Source organism: Boleophthalmus pectinirostris, unplaced genomic scaffold, assembly GCF_026225935.1.
Source record: "Boleophthalmus pectinirostris isolate CB_2022bp ecotype Guang Dong unplaced genomic scaffold, ASM2622593v1 HiC_scaffold_12, whole genome shotgun sequence".
NCBI lineage: Eukaryota > Metazoa > Chordata > Actinopteri > Gobiiformes > Gobiidae > Boleophthalmus > Boleophthalmus pectinirostris.
In genome coordinates, this window is record NW_026571018.1 from 2080153 (window position 1) to 2099186 (window position 19034).

The 19034-nt window shown below is 38.4% G+C and overlaps 1 protein-coding gene across 1 annotated transcript; it reads left to right on the forward strand.

The window, feature by feature from the left end:
- The first annotated feature begins 1593 nt into the window (after nt 1–1593).
- LOC110175030 (rho GTPase-activating protein 24-like) lies at nt 1594–17995 on the forward strand. Its single transcript, XM_055148326.1, has 11 exons — nt 1594–2027; nt 2460–2574; nt 7683–7781; nt 9732–9845; nt 9951–10158; nt 11483–11615; nt 12690–12763; nt 12855–12976; nt 14024–14195; nt 15539–16318; nt 17565–17995. Exons 3-11 carry the CDS (start codon nt 7730–7732, stop codon nt 17821–17823), a joined length of 1914 nt encoding a protein of 637 aa, XP_055004301.1. The 5' UTR covers nt 1594–2027; nt 2460–2574; nt 7683–7729; the 3' UTR covers nt 17824–17995.
- Nucleotides 17996–19034: the final 1039 nt, after the last annotated feature.

The following is a 19034-nucleotide window of genomic DNA, read 5'->3' on the forward strand; positions in this document are numbered from 1 at the left end:
TAAATACTCCAGCACTGTCTGAGTTTGCAAATGTTCATGTTCCTCAGTAATTATTCTACTCAATTTAAATCTAATTCTCTTTAGGGCCACAGTGACTGGGTTACAGATGTGTGTAACAGCGCTGACAGGAAGCTGCCTCAAAGGTAATTACTGTTTTTAATTAGAACACACTGTATATTTACTGTTGTCCAAATAAAATAATAAACTTCACCCGAATTGTCATGTATGGGTTGCAGATATGAATAATTTTTAAATACAACCATACTGTAAACAAGGGTGATTCTTAATTAATATTTTAGGTGGAATTTTGTTTACTGATGACAGAACTTTTCAACTTATTAAATTCAACTCTAAAGTTTCAAATTTAAAGTCTTTAGTTTTAGGCCTAAACTGGTCTGAAAGGTGGCCATATTGTAAACGTTGGCTCACTTTAATGGACGCAGCTGGTCTCTTTTGGTCTGATCTGGTCTAAATGTGGGCCAGATTAAATGTTTAAACTACAATTTCCACAGGTTGCGCTTGGGCTTGGGGTCTTGTGTGTTTTTGGCGTGTGCCTCGACTGGTCTAAATACGGACCAGATTTAAACAGGCTGGTAAAACATGTCATGGTTGGGTGAAACTGAAATAACTTCTTGTAAACTAACCCTTCAACAGTTTCCTTTGGAGTTAAAAAGGTCTGAAAACTGACTTGAGCTTTGGGCTGTGTGTATGTTTTATTTGGTTTGGTCTGAACTGGTCTAAACGTGGGCCAGATTTGGACTGCTGCTCTGGTCCTAACCCTGACACTAAACTGAAAGTCTAGTAGTTGTTTCCTAATCCAACTCTTCCACAGGTTTGCACAGGATCTGTTCATTTTAACCAGTTTGAAATACGCTGACATTTCTGTTTTGTTATTGTATTAACTTTACAGGGTTAAAGGTTAAATCTCATATTAATTTTGCCATTGTGTTTGTTGTAAAATTGTTTCGGGTTTGTCTTGTGAAATGACGGTTCTAACCCTAACTCTTCTGACTTTTCTCATTGCAGCTCTAAACTATTTAACCGAACTTTTAAAATAGTCTTCACAGGTCCAGAGGCTGCTGTTTACGGTGAGTATGTCTGCACGCACTTACTAACACACTAACTCTGTACGAGCACGGGCGGTGGGTCTAATCCAGCCACAGGGGGCGCTGTGTGTGTCCCTCTGTGCCAGTCCCCAGCCTGGAGAAATGGAGAGGGTTGCTTCGGCGTAAAACCTGCCTCTTTTAACCTGATCTTAAAGTGTGTATGACAGCTTTTTCTAATAATTTTTACTTGGTTTGGTGATATTTACTTGTGGTGAATATTTATCATAGTTTTACATCAGATTTGTATTAGTTCCCGGACAAAACTTAAAAAGAAAAGCACAAAAATAAAGGATGTAGTGGTTCTAAAAAGGAATATGTCTGTTATCAAAGCTTTCAAATGCAGGGTTAATTTAACTATTGTGTAATTTTAGACAATTTTCACAGTATGGTTGCTAGGTAAAAGTTATCAAATAAATTTAGAAATCTTCATAAATATAATTGCTAACAAGCCATATGCATTTTAATATATTGACTGTACCAACTTAAATTTGTCTTATCTTGTAGCTTTAAAGTTATATTTATAGGTTTGATTTAGATGGTCATTACCGAAATGCAACCTGCTGCTAGAATAAAAAGTACATCTGTGAACTATTCTGTAAATCTGTAAATATTTTAATGTTGAATAAAATGTGTAATATGTGTAGAATTTAGAAAAAAAAAAAAAAAAAAAACATGTTTCTCTAACAAAATTATGGAATGTCAGGAAATATGACGCCTGTGCTATACTTTTGAATTCTTGACTTTTGACTGAGTTTTACAGAGGAAAACCAAAGAACCAAGTCCCCGTGTCACCCAGAGCATTGGCGCCATCTGCTGGAGAAGGAAAACAAGAACCAGACCTCCAGATTCACAATACATTCATCCCGAATTTCGGACTTCCGGTCATCGCGCAATGCATACTGGAAAGGATTCTCAGAAAAAGTGAGCATCAAACCGTCATGTTTGATTTCGTAATTGTGTGGTTGTTTGATGTCCTAACAGCGGGAAACAGGCATCCCACAACCACACAATTACGATGTCCGAATCCCAAAACTAAAATATGACAATATCAGAACCAGAAACAAAAGTGATATGGTTCAAAAGACTTGAAAAGATCGACTTTGACAATAGACACATCCCACTGGGAAAACAAACATGGAGGTTTGAGTTTGCCCTTTAATCTTTTTAATCTTGACTTATAACAATAATAATAATAATAATAATAATAATGATAATTTTCAGTGTTTTAAAAGTAATTTCAATAAATAGTAAATACTGTGGGACATGAAAGACTGATATTTAGTTCTAATGCTCTGTAATGATTTTCAATTATGGGATATTTCAGTAACATGGGATATTTTTTTCTCTTATGAGGTGGATTACCAGAAAACTCCATCCACCTGCTCCTGGTCTGTAGACTGATTCATCAGCCGGTTTCACTCTGTGGAAACCATGTGACCTCGCAGCATTAGGATTCGTTCGCTCAACAGTAGGCCGTTACTTTTCTTCATTTAACCAATCGCTGCTGTTTGGTCGTGTGATGTATGTAATGCTTTTCCCAAATCCCGTAGGAAGAAGGACAATAACGTCTTTCCCCTTGATAAAATTCATCAAACATTCTCTTTGTTCCGGCTTTAAATCCCCGATCTCGGGAATCGTTGCCAACACAGAATGTCTGTCTCTTTGCTGATTGGCTGGTGCCCGAACTCACACTTCTAGGGTTTTTGCAATCCGTCTAGTGTATTCTGATTCCTGACCTAGTCGCTGGAGAGAAATGAAACTGAGCAGAGGCACTAGGTGGCACCAGTCTGGCTACCTGGTCCGGTCTTTCTGTCAAATTTTAGAACCCTTTGTGGCCCATGATTCAGAAAGTTTGCCCACCGCTGGTATAACCCAACCTACTGCGACAATGACTGCAGTAAGTTTTCCGTCCTGCCATTTTCTTTGGCTTTATCCAGGGCCAGGTTGCAGAGGCAGCAGTCTGAGCAAGGAGGCCCAGACTTCCCTCTCCACACACACTTCCTCCGGCTCTTTAGGAAGCATCCCGAAGCATAGAATATGAATAAAAGCATTATCAAACTGTACATAAATACATACTTAGTCTATAAATGGTGAGAGTCTGTGTGCAGCTCAGCCGTCCTTTGTCCAAAACATGCACAGATCAGTCTTTTAGTTTTTTTCATTAAGTCTGGGTTTTACTGGACAAAACATTAGATTAAAACTTGTCATATGATATAACATAAATCACAGAACATCACTTTTAATTAAAATTATAATATTAAAAACTATGATGAAAATTAACACAAGCACCCGCCCACCAACCAGATCACCTCCTGACAACCCAGAGTGACCAAATGACCCAAAATGTGAATAATAAAGTAGACAGAACTTTATATCGACTCGTTCTTGCAGTTCATCCTTAGTTCATTTATTTGCTTCCTTGTGTCCTGCTCCTTCCTCCTAGCCCCTCGCCTCCTCACTGCAGTAAAACTGTCTCTCTTTGGTCTATTGCCATCAGCAGTGATTACTTTGGTAAAACAGTGCTTCGTCGCAGAGATCCAATTTTCCTAATGCACCGCCGTCACACGAACGCACCGGCCGGTTATTGATGGGGCGGATTGGAGGGAGGGAGGGACGAAGGGAGGGTAGAGGGGCACAAAGCCTGCTGGGAAATGGGACGAGACAGGGACACGCCAGGACCAGACGGGACAAAGAGGCTGGACATGGAGGAATCGCGAAAGTCCTCTATGGCAGGACCACTTTCGGACATTGGAGAGAATTTCATAAATTTTTAAGCTTGAACCATAAGATCCAACTATAAGGAGAACACGCCGGATGTCTTGCCGTTACTGGATTTTATTTTATTTTATTTTTGAAAATGGGCCTTAAGGTCAACATTTGCAAAAACCAAAAATTTAGATTTCTTCGGCAAAGCGGAAAACTAGATGCCTTGTCTGGAATACAAATGTGAACTTACATTCAAGAAATTTTATTAGCGTTTTACTGATACAAAAACTGACAAGATTTCTACAAATGTTGGAATTTTGTTAAAGGAATTTTTGTATGGACTATCATCCTTTTTAATACCAAAGCTGAATTCTGCGTTGCGGTTACATTTCAGGTCATAAGAACCAGACTTATTGATTTTGGCATATAAATTCTGCCAAGGAGAGGAAACCAAATGAAATGTAGTTGGCTGATCTTCAAGAAGAGGAACTGGCAGTTTTTTTTTTTATTGGACCTTTTAAGCACAGCAGCAAGGATGGGTCTTGGGTTTGGGTTTGAGTTTTTTGCTGATTTAAAGAATGAAACGGTAGTCTTTGCAATGACCGTTAAGAAAAAATAACTCGCGAAACGGTTGACCTGCCACGTGCTTGTTGTGCCGTACTCATATTTTAGCATTTCTAGTCTCCAAATTGTTTAAAAGTAATTCTGTATGTAACATTTAACAGATCTGGGAGTAAATTTTAGAAACTATTTACACAACTGGGACAGCGTTTTATAATGTTAGAAAAACGTGAACCCTCAGTGAACTTAGAAATCGCAGTTATTGATTAAATCAATTCCAAGATGATTTAAAAATGCATGTAAAAGAAGACCACTAAACAGTTTTGGTAATGAACTGAAAAGGCAGCTCCATCGTTATGAAGAGGGCTGATGTCATGTAGCATCTTCTGGGAAAGTGAGGTGAGTTTTTAAAGGGGGCCCACACCGTTTTTGTATTCTATGTTATAACGTTTCCTCATCGAAAACACCGGAGTTGTGTTTTTTTTCATTCATTCGCTCACGTTTAACACACAAACTCTGCATATTTAGGCTGAATTCTTCTCTCAAACAGCAAACACTCATTCCACCTTTTGAGCTCATGATAATACAAGACAGTGGACGTACACCTTCACTAGAATCATTTTTGATAATTTCACTCCTGGAATTGTCAATCTCCCCTGAACTAAAAGTAAAAAGTAGGTGAAAGCAACCACTTCATTAGCCTGATTCATCAGCCGGTTTCACTTTGTGGAAACCGGGTAGGCGAGTACTTTTTTTTATTTAACCAATCGCTGCTGTTTGGTCGTGTGATGTATGTAATGCTTTTCCCAAATCCTGTAGGAAGGACAATAACGTCTTTCCCCTTGATAAAATTCACCAAACATTCTCTTTGTTACTGCTTTAAATCCTCAATCTCAGGAATCGTTGCCAACACAGGATTTATGACTCTTCTTCGCTGATTGGCTGGTGTCCGAACTCGCACTTCCGGGGGTTTTGCGAACCGTATAGTGCAGGGGTGTCCAAACTTTTTTCATCAAGGGCCACATATCTAAACACAGATGAAGCAGAGGGCTGATTAAGGGCTGTAGATTGATGCTCAGTACAGGGACTAATTGAAATGTGTGCATGTTTAACATGTTAGAATGAGCCATCAGTCTTTATTCATGCTAAGATCCTTAAAACCACACACTAAATAGGAAATATTAGCTTTATCAAGGTAGATTTTCAAAAAACTTGCAGTAAAAAATGATTTTTCAGTTGATGCAAGTTAATTTGGGCCAATTCACCTGGAAGTCTGAGGGCCGCATTTGGCCCCCAGGCCATAGTTTGGACATGCCTGGTCTAGTGTATTCTGAGTCCTGACCTAGTCACTGGACAGAAATGAAATTGAGGGGAGGCACTAGGTCATGATCTCATAAGGTGGAACTGAGTATTTTGAGCTTTGGAGATGTAGACAGACTACTCAAACTTAAACATGTGTAATAATAAATAAGTATAAATAATAAAAAAGTATTTCTTAAACATGCGTGAATTAAACTAAACACAACTCTAGGTCTGTTTTCGACGATGAAATGATATAACATTTTTAAAAGCTCACAAGAGACAATTCTGCATAACCAGAAATCATGTTAAAGGTTCTATGTTATGGCATATGACGAATACAGGGACATTAAAAAAAAAAAAAAAAAGACTGAAAGGACATTACTGAATATTTTAATACCCCAAGGTCTGCACGTTTCATCCATTAAGAACAAATGGGGCTGATTTGACCACTTTATGTAAATACTGTGCGAATCTGTGGTCCGGCTCATCCATCTCTGAGTGTAATAGACATTTGGAGCTTTCATCAAGTCACTATAAAATCACATGCTCCAATAATAAAATTACAGTGGAGTCCCCACGAGACAGTAGGAAGCTATTTATTTACAAACGTTTTATGATTTATATGATCTATTGCTGTGAGTTAAAAGCATCATGGACTGAATTAGAAGATTAAAACATTGCCCACATTAGACTTAGACTTAGACAAACTTTATTGATCCACGAGGGGGAAATGATTTGGACCCAGCATCTCACACATCACAATATAATCTAATAACAAAGAGTAAAAAATATATAAATGGTAATAATAAATACTACATACATAACAAAATGATACCAAGACAACTGTGTGAATAAGCCATAATTATATAAATGTAAATGTACAAGTCAAAATAAAATAGAAAATAAGTAATAAAAATATCTCAGCTGTAAGAAGTTGTACGGAAAAATGGTGCACAAATTGTATAATGATTGACGGGATATTAGGGTTATCTGTTACATAAGGGTGAGTTGTTGTACAGTTGTAGGGAGTATTATCTGTTACTTAAGGGTGAGTTGTACAGTTTTAGTAACATAACTGAGTTGTACAGTTGTAGGGAGTATTATCTGTTACATTAGGATGGGCTGTTGTACAGTTGTATGGAATATGTTAGGTAGACAAGGACTACAGTCACACAAGGATTCAATAATTAATCCAAACTGAATTAACAGCAAATACCAAAAATATAGTCACATATCTTTGTTTTCTGCATATTATCAATATAATATACATTATGATATCTCATTTCCAATGTTGTTTTTCTGTACAAGTTTACAAAAGTGAATATTTATGTAAATATATATAACAAAAATAACCTTTAAAATGGGTTGTTTCCTCATAAAAAACAGACCCAGAGTTGTGTTTTGTTTCATTCACGTGTGTTTAACACAAACCCTGCAGATTTAGGCTGAGTTCTTCTTTTATACTGAAAACACTATGTTCCACCTTGTGATGTCATGTGGCAATACAGAAATTGCTTCACTGTGTTTATAAACTCCATACATCTTTTATTAGAATCATCTGGAAAATGTCAGCCATTTAATTAACAAACTCTGCTGAACAAAAGGTAAAAGGGAGCTGTTAACTTAAACTATCACTCTGTGACATCAGAAGGTGGAACAGAGCATTTTGAGTTTTGGAGAAGTAGACAGACTACTCAAACTTAAACATGTGTAAATGAAACAAACCACAACTGACTCTTCTGGGAGGTACACCACCTGGTTGTCTCTTGCTTTGTCTGGACTGGTATGTTTAATGCCATCCTGTGGAATATTCCAGGCAAAGCATTAACATCTCCTTGGAGAGAGAGACCTTAACCAGAAAAATACACACATTCATTGTAATTTCTGATGGTTACAGTTTGAATGATGACAAATGACAATGATCAAAACAGTGGACACATGGTAATATACTGTTATAAAGACGCTCAATGTGATAATATAATAATGTCTGTAAATGTTTGTTTGCAGTTCTGTGTCGATTGGCAGGAGACTCTTTGGATCCAGAGCAGTGCATTATGGGACTTAGCTGCTTCAAGTCTTGGAAACATGACCGGACTCGTCATAAAGGTCTCTCCTAACCCTCCCTCTGTACCTTTTACTCACTCTTTGAGTGAGCAGTGAGTGAAAAAAATTGTAGTAAAAGTAATGAAAGTAGTAGGATTATATGAACATTCACATCACAAATTCAACAAGTGTCATGGCTTTACACTGTAGGCCTATATATAATGGACAGAGCTCACCTGCTAGCCGCCGGATTCCAAATAGGAAGTGAGCATGGGCGCACTTCTGGCTCCATCAATTCTGGCTTCAATTCACTTTGTATTGAAAAATTATTGCCCCTCTTTCTGTAACTGCTGCTGTCAGGTTGATCATTTTGGTCTTAAAATGTTTGTATTAACTCGCTCTACACGACCCTGGTGTTTTTATATCACTATGTTGTCCGTAAATCAAGATATGAACATCAATAACAGACAAATCAGGCGCCTTCTTTCCCCGAGGTCGCTCCTTCTGGCATTAAGAACAGGTTTGATTGACAGTGTTGCAAAGTGCAAAGTGTGAGGGCTGTTACCTTCAACAGCCTTGCTCTGGATTGGCTCTTTGGTTGTTATGATACTCGCGGTCAGAATTCCAAATATGGGTCTTCGCTCCATCAATAAATCAGAGTCAGTTCTCCCGACTTCCGTTGTAAATCTGTTCCATTGCAGCAGTTGGGGAAAATATGGAGCCTGAGAAAGTTTAATGTAATGTCAGGTAATAAATAGTCTGTTAGCTGACGTTATCTGTCGGTGACTCAATTCTGGCAGTTTGACTTTTACATGTTCAGAAAAAAAACTTAAAAACTGTTACTGTCAAATGATGTGAAAGAAAGTCTAAATGTTACTACAAAGGTTTTAGAAGACATTTTCTCTATACCAAGGGTCTCCAACCTTTTTCCTCCAGTGAGCTACTTTTACAAAATGAAAATGCCAGAGAGCAACTAGTTTTAGTGGTCACCAGAAATTGAGCAAATATAAGAGCCACAGCCTTAGATGAGGAACAGTTAGATGTCTATAAAACATAAACCTTTATCCATTTATTAGTGTACACAGTTAGGCATCATGTACATGTACAATGGTAAAAGGCATTTAGTTAATCCAGTTTTACTTATTCAGCACAATACGTGTAATTCCAAAATCCCTTTGGCAAGCTACTTGGAAGTGCGTGGAGAGCTACAGGTTGGAGACCCCTGCTCTACACAGACACAACTTAACACATCAAAATGACAAAAAGACAGTTCTCCCCATTTACTGTTTGCACCAAAATTTTAGCTGAGACATAAATCCAACTGATTCAGTCTGCACTGAACTCGCCCAAGTTTGTGTTTCATAACTCTGATTTGATTGTCTGTTCCATTGCACTTTCTGGAGGTGGAGGTCAGTTTTCTTCGAGTCCTGAGCTCAAGAGAATCCAGCATTAGTCCCTGTAAATGCCAGCTTTGATGAGCTTCTTTTGACTGAAGCCAAACGCTGTGGGTGACGTCACACTCGCTCAGACCATTTCTTTAAATGGTCATGGCTGAAGTGTGTCCTTAGGGGATTGGCCACTGAAACTGGTTGGTTTAAGATTTATGATCCTGAACACCGCAGTGCTTTTTGGATTTTGGGATATCGAAATCTCTTGATAAGATATTTTCGCAATAATTTATTCATCTCACTGTGCAATATTTACAGCAATATTTTTTGGAGTTAAACAAAATGTCATAATACAAATATTTAAGATTTAAAAGTACCTTATAACAGTTATTTCATTATGTAGATTTGACTGAAACAAAGCAAAGGATCGTGGTCTGTGTAGTTCTCTCTGATTTTAGCTGTTGTTGCACCACAACAATGAATTTAAACTAAGAAACTTGCAATTCTATATAATGTGATGATCCAAAATATTATTGTGAGACTTTTGACGATACAATATCACAATATTTCAGTTATTGTTACTGTACATCTCCTCTGACGTGCTCATTCCCTGTGCTTTCTGAAGGGAACAGAGATGTCTTGGCCAGTCCTGGCTCGTACTTCTTCCTCTCAAACAGCGCAGGACAAGGAGACGAGTGGCTCAAGACTCTCAACAAAGGAGCCTGGATCCCATTCACAGGTATTTACTGGTCATTCACAAATGGTCCTATATCAGTTATATGGTAAATAGAAACCCACAAATGGTCCTGAGCAGCACATAATTATTTTCATGTTTTCGTTGCAGGTGTTTTTGGTCAGCGTTTGGAGGAGACGGTTCTGTACGAGCGTAAATACGGGGTACGTCTGGTGCCCCTAGTGGTGGAGCAGTGTGTGAACTTCATTCGGGACAGGGGTCTTCACGAGGTTGGACTGTTTCGACAACCTGGACAGACACGGATGGTCCAAGCACTGAGACAGGCCTACGACTCTGGGGAGAGACCCATGTTTGACAGGTAAGGCCCACTCACACTAAGTGGGATTATCAGTGTGCACAGAAGTGCTGTCATAGGTGTACTTACGGAATGATTTCAGACTAATTGCTGGATTTCACATGGTGCAATAAGTATATCTCTACTACACTAGTGTAAATATGTATAGGCTTTATGGCCAAACCAATATACTTGCCCATAAGTTCTCCATGTGTTCCAGTGATGTCAAAACAGTGGCCTAGCATGACTCTTTGAGAATATTACTAAAAATGTTGAGGTTGTGTAGTTCAAGTGAAACGTTTGTAAACTGTGGTGTGAGATTCTGTGTTGCTATTGTGTGTATTCATTTATGTGGAGAGCCATGAGTTTGAACAGTCAGATCATTCAAGCTCCAGTGTGTCCTGTGAGGAGCTGTGTCAGACTCACATCTAACATAAGGAGATATGGGCGATCTGTATACATGCATTGTATATTTACATTTTTGTTTCTTATTTTTATATACTTACTTACGATGAACCAGATGTTATTTGTTCTTAATAAAGATTGAATTATATTGACTTGCTATACAATTGATACTTTGCAGTGACTTCACACTGGGTGTTCTACATGGATCATTATGGTGCAATGTTCAGAGGTGAATAGTTTACTAGTGACTAGCTTGTGAGAGAGACTTATTTAACAGCACAATCTCACCTGTTGTAAGTTGAACTAATATTTACCATGTGTACCATTTCTTTGGAATATTGGAGTGATTTTTGGCATTTTTATGTAATAACGTAAGCTTTAAGCTTTAGAGGGTAGAATAAATAACTTATATGGCTAATTATTACTTCATTCTGCTATGTATTTGCTGCAGCAACAGTCCTTTTAATGGTACAGTATATTTAAAAAGTGATTATCCTGGTTCATTGTTATTGTGTCAGGGGCATATCATCGTTTCAGTATTATCGTTTCTAGCAGTATATCACTGGATTAATATATTCTCCAAAATGTGCTATCACGCCTATAAAACAAACATATGTGGTCACATTTTCAGAATGAGAATTCATTTCAGTATAAAAAATACACAGAAATGGAACACTGTACTGTCCAGGTTATCAGCAGCATATAAAACAAAAATATTGTAATGCAGTCTTTAAAAACAACCCCCACCCCCATTTTCTAAAGTGCTTTTTTATGTCAGGAAAGCACTTTAGAAAATGGGGTTACAGTTTATTTAGTTGTGCTGTTTGTGATGATGAGCATGACCCCACAGCGAGTCCAGTTCATGGGAGAAAGAGGAGAGGGGGAAACTGGCAATAAACTGTATCAGAAAGCACCTTCTTTAACACGTCTCTCTCTCCTGCAGTAGCACAGATGTCCACACAGTGGCGTCGTTGCTGAAACTCTACCTCCGTCAGCTGCCTGAGCCTCTGGTGCCATACAGCCACTACCAGCACTTTCTGCAGTGTGGTAGGAAACTGTCCACTGACCGCACACGGGTAAATGTTCAGCAACACTAAAGGGCCCATATTGCTCTATTTTCTCTGTTCTAATGTCGTTTCCTCGTCACAACCAGACCTGGAGTTGTGTTTTGTTTCATTCACACACATTTAACACACAACCCCTGTAGATTTAGGCTGAGTTCTTCACTCAAACAGAACATATTTTGTTCCACCTTGTGATGTGTCACTAATTTCAGCCCTGGAATTTCAAATTTTTACTAAAAAGATTTTTGAAAAAGTAGCTGTTTACTTGAAAACTAGACAAGGTGGAACTGAGCATTTTGAGTTTAGAAGATCTAGACCAGGGGTGTCAAACATATGGCCCAAGGGCCAGATCCGGCCCTCCAAGACCTTTAATCTGGCCCTCGGCTGATTTTCTACTAAAATATTTGAATTATATTTTCTATTAAAATATTGTTAATTTTCTGCAGTGCTTATCACAGCAGCGTCTCTGTACGTGGCCCCTCCCACCAGAGCAGCACAAATGAAGACTTGTCTCTTTCCAAATGCTCTTAAAGGACGATCGTTTTGACTGTTGACCGTGACACCCTCATCAAAAAAATGTCCAACATGAGAAAAGTGGAGCCGAGTGCAGAATTTTACAACAAAAATTGACTTATTCCTATTTACAGACAAGTTCATGTTAAAACATTGTGTTGAAATTGTATTTTTCTTAAAGTTTCAGGTTGTTCATAATATTATAATATTTTGTGAAAGAAAGAGTTCATCAATTAAAAATATTTCTGTAATAGATTTGCGTTTCTCTGCACAAATATTTGAACTTATTGTTATTTTTGGGGTTTATATGACATGAGTTTTCTGATCCGGACACTTTGGGATCAAAGTAGGTTGGATACGACCCCCGGACAAAAATGAATTTGACACTCCTGATCTAGACAGACTAATAATAAAGGGTTAATCAAACATGTGAAAGAAACAAAACACAACTCCAGGTCTGTTTTGAGGAGGTAACAACAGTATAACATGGCTAAAACTTCTCAAGAATCAATTTTGCGTAATATAGGACCTTTAATTACCCTTATTTTTTGTGTGTGTGTCTTTTTTTCTCAGGGTTTGGTCGAGTTAAGATACCTGCTTCACGAGCTTCCTGTTGCAAACTTCAACCTCCTCAACTTCATTTGCCAGTATGTGTTAAATGTTACATCGCTAAATTACAAACATAATTACATTAAGAGACCGGATGAATTCTGTTTTGTTTTGTGTGTTTTTGGACAGATTTCTGAATGAAGTACAGAGTTACTCCAGTAGCAACAAAATGAGCTGTCAGAATTTAGCCACCGTTTTCGGGCCAAACATCCTTCGCTCCAAAGCCGAGGACCCGCAAAGCATTGTGGGAGGTAAGAAATTCACCAGAAACATGCTACCAGCTTCAACAAAGAAGATCTTGACCCACATATTGTGATGATGTCATAATCCCAGAGTCAAAATTTCCATGTTGATGACAAAGTACTTTAAAGGGCCCATATTACACTATTTTCTAATATATGTTTTAATGTTGTTCCCTCATCACAAACAGACCTGGAGTTGTGTTTTGTTTCATTCATACATTCACACAGACCCTGCATATTTAGGCTGAGTTCTTTTCTCAAATTAAATCCCATACATCTTCACTAGATTCATTTGGATAAATTCAGCCTAGGAATTGCCGATCTGTACTAAATAAAATGGTTAAAGGAGCTGTTAAGTTGAAAATTATCGCTTCATGACATCACAAGGTGGAACATTTTGAGCTTTGGAGATGTAGACAGACCAATAATAAAGGATTAATCAAGCATATGAATGAAACAAAACACAACTCCAGGTTTGTTTTTGAGGAGGTAACTACATTATAACATGATTAAAGCTCACAAGAGTCACTTTAACATATAATTTCCAAAAGATAAGTGTTGAATCTGTTTGTCTCTGTTATTGGCTAGACCCAAGAACTTCGTTGTCAACAAAAATGGGCATTTTAACAATTATAATATCTAATAACTGTAGTAAAGGTGCATTGTGTAACTTTTCTGTTGGTGGATCAGTCTTTGCTTTTCTCCATAGAGGTGTTATTGCTTTGTCTGGAATGTGTCACAGTATGGCATTAAACCTTTCTATCATTATGAAGACCAAACTAGACCAAGTTACAGGTCAGATCTGTAGAGAGGCGATGCCGCTCACAGTCAAAATGTCTGTTTTTTGGTATTTTTGAGCTATAAAACCACCTGTGATTGATTAAATGTAAAGTAGAGCTGTTTAATGTCACACTGTGGAACATTCCAGGCAGAGCAATGACATCTCCATAGAAAAAAGCAGGTGATGGACCCCCAACCAAAAAGTTGCATAATACACCTTTTAAATGTTATTGGACAATCGAATCTTGTGATGATGTTGTGTTGTGTGTTGCTCAGGGGCAGCTCTGGTGCAGGTCTTGATGCTGGAGTTCATCAGAGAGTATCACAGTCTCTTCTCTAAAGTGCCTCCTCCATCTCTGAGACCCCCTGTGTCTCCGTACAGCGCCCCCTGCCTGCGACAGATGTCTCTGCCGCTCATCACAGAGAAAGACAGTGAGGCAGGACAAAGGTAAGTGTTTTTTATATAAACCGGAAGAAGTTTTCAGGAGAATTCAACTTTCTTCTGATGTTCTTATGCATGAAAACCCAAGTGCTGTGAGCTGTCTGGTATAGGGTAGTGAAAAATATCTATATATTGAAAATTAAATCAGTAATAAATAAATGCATTGATTTTTATTGATAATAAGCAGATGAGTAATAAAACCAAGATTAGACTAGGGTTATATGCGTTTTAAGATCTTCTTAAACCCCCCCTTCCCCCTGGCTCTGTTAAAAAAAATAAAAAATAAATAAAAAATAAAAATCTTGTCCACATGAGGAAAAAAAGTTGGAGACTGCTGGTTTACATTATAATTACCTATTTAAAGGTCCTATATTAAGCAAAATCGACTCGTGTATACTTTAAGTCATGTTATAATCTTATTACTTCCTCAAAAACATAATTGTGTTTAGTTTAATTCACACAATTAATCCTGTGTTTTTAATCTGTCTACATCTCCAAAGCTCAAAATACTCTGCTCTACCCTGTGATGTCACAAAGAGGCAGTTTTGAAGTTAGTAGCTACTATTTATTCAATAGAGTATAGTAGTTCAACAAATCCAGGGCTGAAAACATCCAAATGATTCTAGTCAAGGTGTGTGGATTTAAAAAATACTGTGGAGCACTTCCTTTTTTACCACATGACATCACAAGGTGGAACAGAGTGTTTTCAGTTTGAGGGAAGAACTCAGCCTAAATCAGCAGGGTTAAATGTGTGAATGAAACAAAACACAAGTCCAGGTCTGATTGTGATGAAGAAACTACAACATTATAACTAAGGGCCTATTTACACGAGAACACTTGTGGGTAAAAATGACAAAATATTTTATTGGAAGTGCCTTTCGTTTAGATGATGACGGTGTTTTGGGGGCTTAAAAATGCAAAAATTTGAAACCACCCTCCAGAGTGGAAAAGTTGAATACGTTCTGCCGTAGTGTTTCCGTCTACACTGCCCAAGACACAAAACTCTGGTCAGATCTGCTCAGGTCGTGTACGTGTTTACGTTACAAACATACAGTACACAGAAACCTGACATGCTTCCAATCGAATTCCTCACACTTTTGCATCACTGTATGCACGCAGATTTCCTCCCAAAAACACTCGTCTAAATGCAGAATAAAAAGTGAAGACGCAACACCACTTTTGTGTTTTCTGTTCAGACCCTCATCATATAAACGTAGCCAAAAAAAAAAGTGTAATACGAGCCAAGAACAAAAAAGAACAACTTAATTCAGCATATTGGTAGTTCTTTAGTGACTGGATTCAGAAGGTTACATCACACTTAACCACATCTTCCTTTCTTTTCTCCTCAGCTCTGTGCCCAAATCTGAGTTTTATCAGAAGAAGCTCTTAGGTCACCGTCACACGTCATCCCACCCTGAAACGTGCATGTTCCTCGCCCCGGGCTCCTCCAGTCCCTACAACAACGTGAACCTGCATCACCACGGCGACCAGCAGGGCCATTCCGTACCTTTGCCGCTCCTCAAACCGGACGGCCTGAGCTGGACTGAGGCCTGGTCGGATCTACGGGACCCCAACGTGGACTACTGGACCCCTGACGCCCCGAACGAGGGTCTAGCCTCTCTCAGCGGTGGTAGTAGTATTTCAAATGGGATTAGTACTCCCTCTGCTTACGACAACATAGAAAAAGAAAATTCCAACAGTGGATCGTTTGAAAATGTCCAACCTGAAACTGCTGAGCAACCTCAAAATTTAGAAGAAGAACAAAATGAGGAATCTTCCACTTCTTGGTCGTCCTGCGAGATTATCCCACTGGAGGAAAGCCTAAGCCCCGCCCCTTCTGCAAAAAGACACACAAGTCTACCTGTAATGGAGCTTAAAGACTTAGACAATGAGGGTGAAGAGCCGTTTGAATCGCTGCATTACACCACGCCCACGTCGCGTTCAGAGCCCAGCATCAGCCCTCTGAGCACGGGCAGCTCCGAGGTGTTTCTCCCCTCAGGACCTCCAGAGCTCCAGGACCAGGAGGGGCAGATGGAGACGAGCGAGCCCAGAGACACACACTCTCTGCTGGTCGAGCTGCAGCGGCAGCTGGCCCGGCAGAGAGAGGAGTACCAGGCCCGGATTCAGAGGTGGGTTTCCATGATAAGCAAGTCTGTCAACAGAAATTTTGGGGTCCCAGAGCATGAAGACTGACGTGCCCCCCTCCTAATATTAATTAATAGGCAGAGGTTCCAATTTTGGCCCACTAAGACCCCAGGGCTCGGGACAACAGACTACAGTACTACTATAGAATCATTATGTTGTGTTAAAAATTACATTGTCAATAAAAGTTTTTTTCTTACTTTTAAAGGTGCTTTGTGCAACTTTTCTGGTTGAAAGCCCATCATTTGCTTGTCTCTATGGAGATATCGCCTAAATTGTTTCACATTATGAGATTAAATAGAATTACAGGTGGTTTTATAGCACAGAAATATCTTTAAAAGAGAGAGAGAGAGAGAGAGAGAAAAAAGGCATTTTCTGAAAAAGAATTTTCAGTCCTGCTCCCGCCTGCATCTGTTATATTTTGTCCTGCTCCCACTGGCAAATCCTGCAAGATGTGGGCGTTCACTTTCTTAAACTCAAGGAATTGTCTAAAATGTGCACAAGATTAGACCACATCCAGAAATTTAGAAAAGTTACATAATGCACCTTTTAATTATCCTTTTTGATATAAAAATTAGTATGACTTTTTTCTGGGGGTGTAATGTAAGTCTCATGATACAATATCGTCACGGTATGATATTTATTGCAATATCATGGGAAAGTTCAAGATATAGTGAGAAAGCTCATGATTAAAAATGTAACAATATCAAAATCTCTCAGTACGATATTGATTGCGATACTTTGTGGGGGCTAACAAAACTGACAATATGCTACTTTTTCCTCTTAAAATGTCTTGATAAGTCTTAATCCAAAGAACTAAGAGGAGTTAAAAGTGTTAGAACTGTTATTTCTTCTTGTTATCTGCACTGAAATGGAGCAAAGGATCATGGTGTATGTAGTTCCCTCTGTCTGTTTTTTTTTTTTTTTTTTTAGCTTTTGCTGCTCCATAACTCTTCATTTAAACAAGACTTGTGACTTGTGATTCGATATATTGTGATGGTCCACGATATTATTGTAGGAACTTTGACGATATGAGATCACGATATTTCAGTTATTATATTACATTCCTACATTTTTCCCCTTGAAGTCTATCAAAAGTGTGGAATTTTAGTATCATGACTCATTATTTCTGTATGTCCGTCTCCTCCTCAGTTGCATCATATAGTGCAATAGTCTAATCTCTGTTCATGACCTCACCTCTGTCTCTCCTCTCTCTTGACTTTCCGCCTTCAGACTGGAGCGCTGTAACGACGTCCTGGAGAGGCAGATCACCGTCTTGAGGCTGACCCTGGAGCAGCAGAAGCGCAGCCAGAGCGTGGCAGAAACTCAGCTCAAACACATGGAGTGCGCCAAAGCGGACGCCGACCGACGCAACCACAAACTGCAGCAGGAGATGGACAGGTTCTTCGAAATGTGCGGAGAGATCAGGAACTCAGAAGAGGACGAGACAAAGGAGGAGAAACCACGGACAAGAGTTTTACAAAGTCTATAATGATAAATTACATAAATATATTTAAATATGCTAGGCCTATTATCTGACAGTAAATTATACTAAAATGTCCAATTTCAGTCTTAAATGAGAGTATATCTGCTGTAGCTTGACTTCACTGGATTGAACCATGTCAAAGTTTTTCAAATTCTGACCAAAATATTATTAAACATTATTAAACTCACATTTTCTTACCAAATAAAGAGTATATTTGATTTTATGTTTATACAGCGGCTTACAGAAGGTCAAAGTTGTGCATAATACATAAAGATTTCCATAATACACCTCACATTGGATTAAAACTAATTTCTATCTGACATAAACTAAAAGTGCACTAATGTTTCTAAAGGGGAGTCCACCACCTGCTTGTTTCTTTGAAAATGTTGATTTCCAAAACTGTTCCACCGCACTTATCTAGCAGTTATTAAATTTTTTCTTCTGTAAGTGTATTTCACCCTCCACAGATCTAACCTGTAACAGTTAGTTTGTGTTTTATGAGCCTAATGTCTTTGTACATCGACCCTTCAAATAAAAACTAGAGATGTTCCGCACCAGATTAGATCTTAATAGTTAGTTTTAGGGGTGTAGTGATATCCAAATCTCACGATATGATATTTATTGCGATATTGTGGGAAAGCAATATCCAAATCTCTCTGGACGATATTTTCACGATGTACATCTCACGGTACGATAATTATTGCAATATTTTGTGGAGGCTGTGAACAAAACTGAACATGCTACTTTTTCCTCTTAAAATGAGAAGACTTAATCCAAAGAACTAAGACTTAAAAGTGTTAGAACTGTTATTTCTTCTTGTCGTCTGCACTGACATGGAGCAAAGGATCATGGTCTTTGTAGTTCCCTCTGTCTTTTTTTTTTAGCCTTTGCTGCATCATAACTCTTAATTTAAGTGGAGAGACTTGTGATTCCATTTATTGTGATGGTCAGTGATATTATTGTGAGAATTTTAACGATACGATATCACGATATTTTGGTTATTGTTACATTCCTAGTTAGTTTCCATCAGCAGTCCCTGGTTTACAGAAATAAATTATACAATGCAATTATAAGTGCCAAACTGCGGCTGTGATATTCCTTTCAAAGTAATAACATCGGAGCAAAAAGCTGCTATCACATTACCTCAATTCTTGCATCTATGCACTGGTTTTCTGTTCATTTTAGAATTGATTTTAAGATTTTATTATTTGTTTTTA

Excerpts from the sequence above, each read along its gene's own strand:
- LOC110175030 (XM_055148326.1), top strand. The coding sequence starts at position 7,730 with ATGGGACTTAGCTGCTTCAAGTCTTGGAAACATGACCGGACTCGTCAT. Across the intron at positions 7,782-9,731 it reads TGACCGGACTCGTCATAAAG|GGAACAGAGATGTCTTGGCC; the intron begins GTCTCTCCTAAC and ends TGCTTTCTGAAG. Across the intron at positions 10,159-11,482 it reads GAGAGACCCATGTTTGACAG|TAGCACAGATGTCCACACAG; the intron begins GTAAGGCCCACT and ends TCTCTCCTGCAG.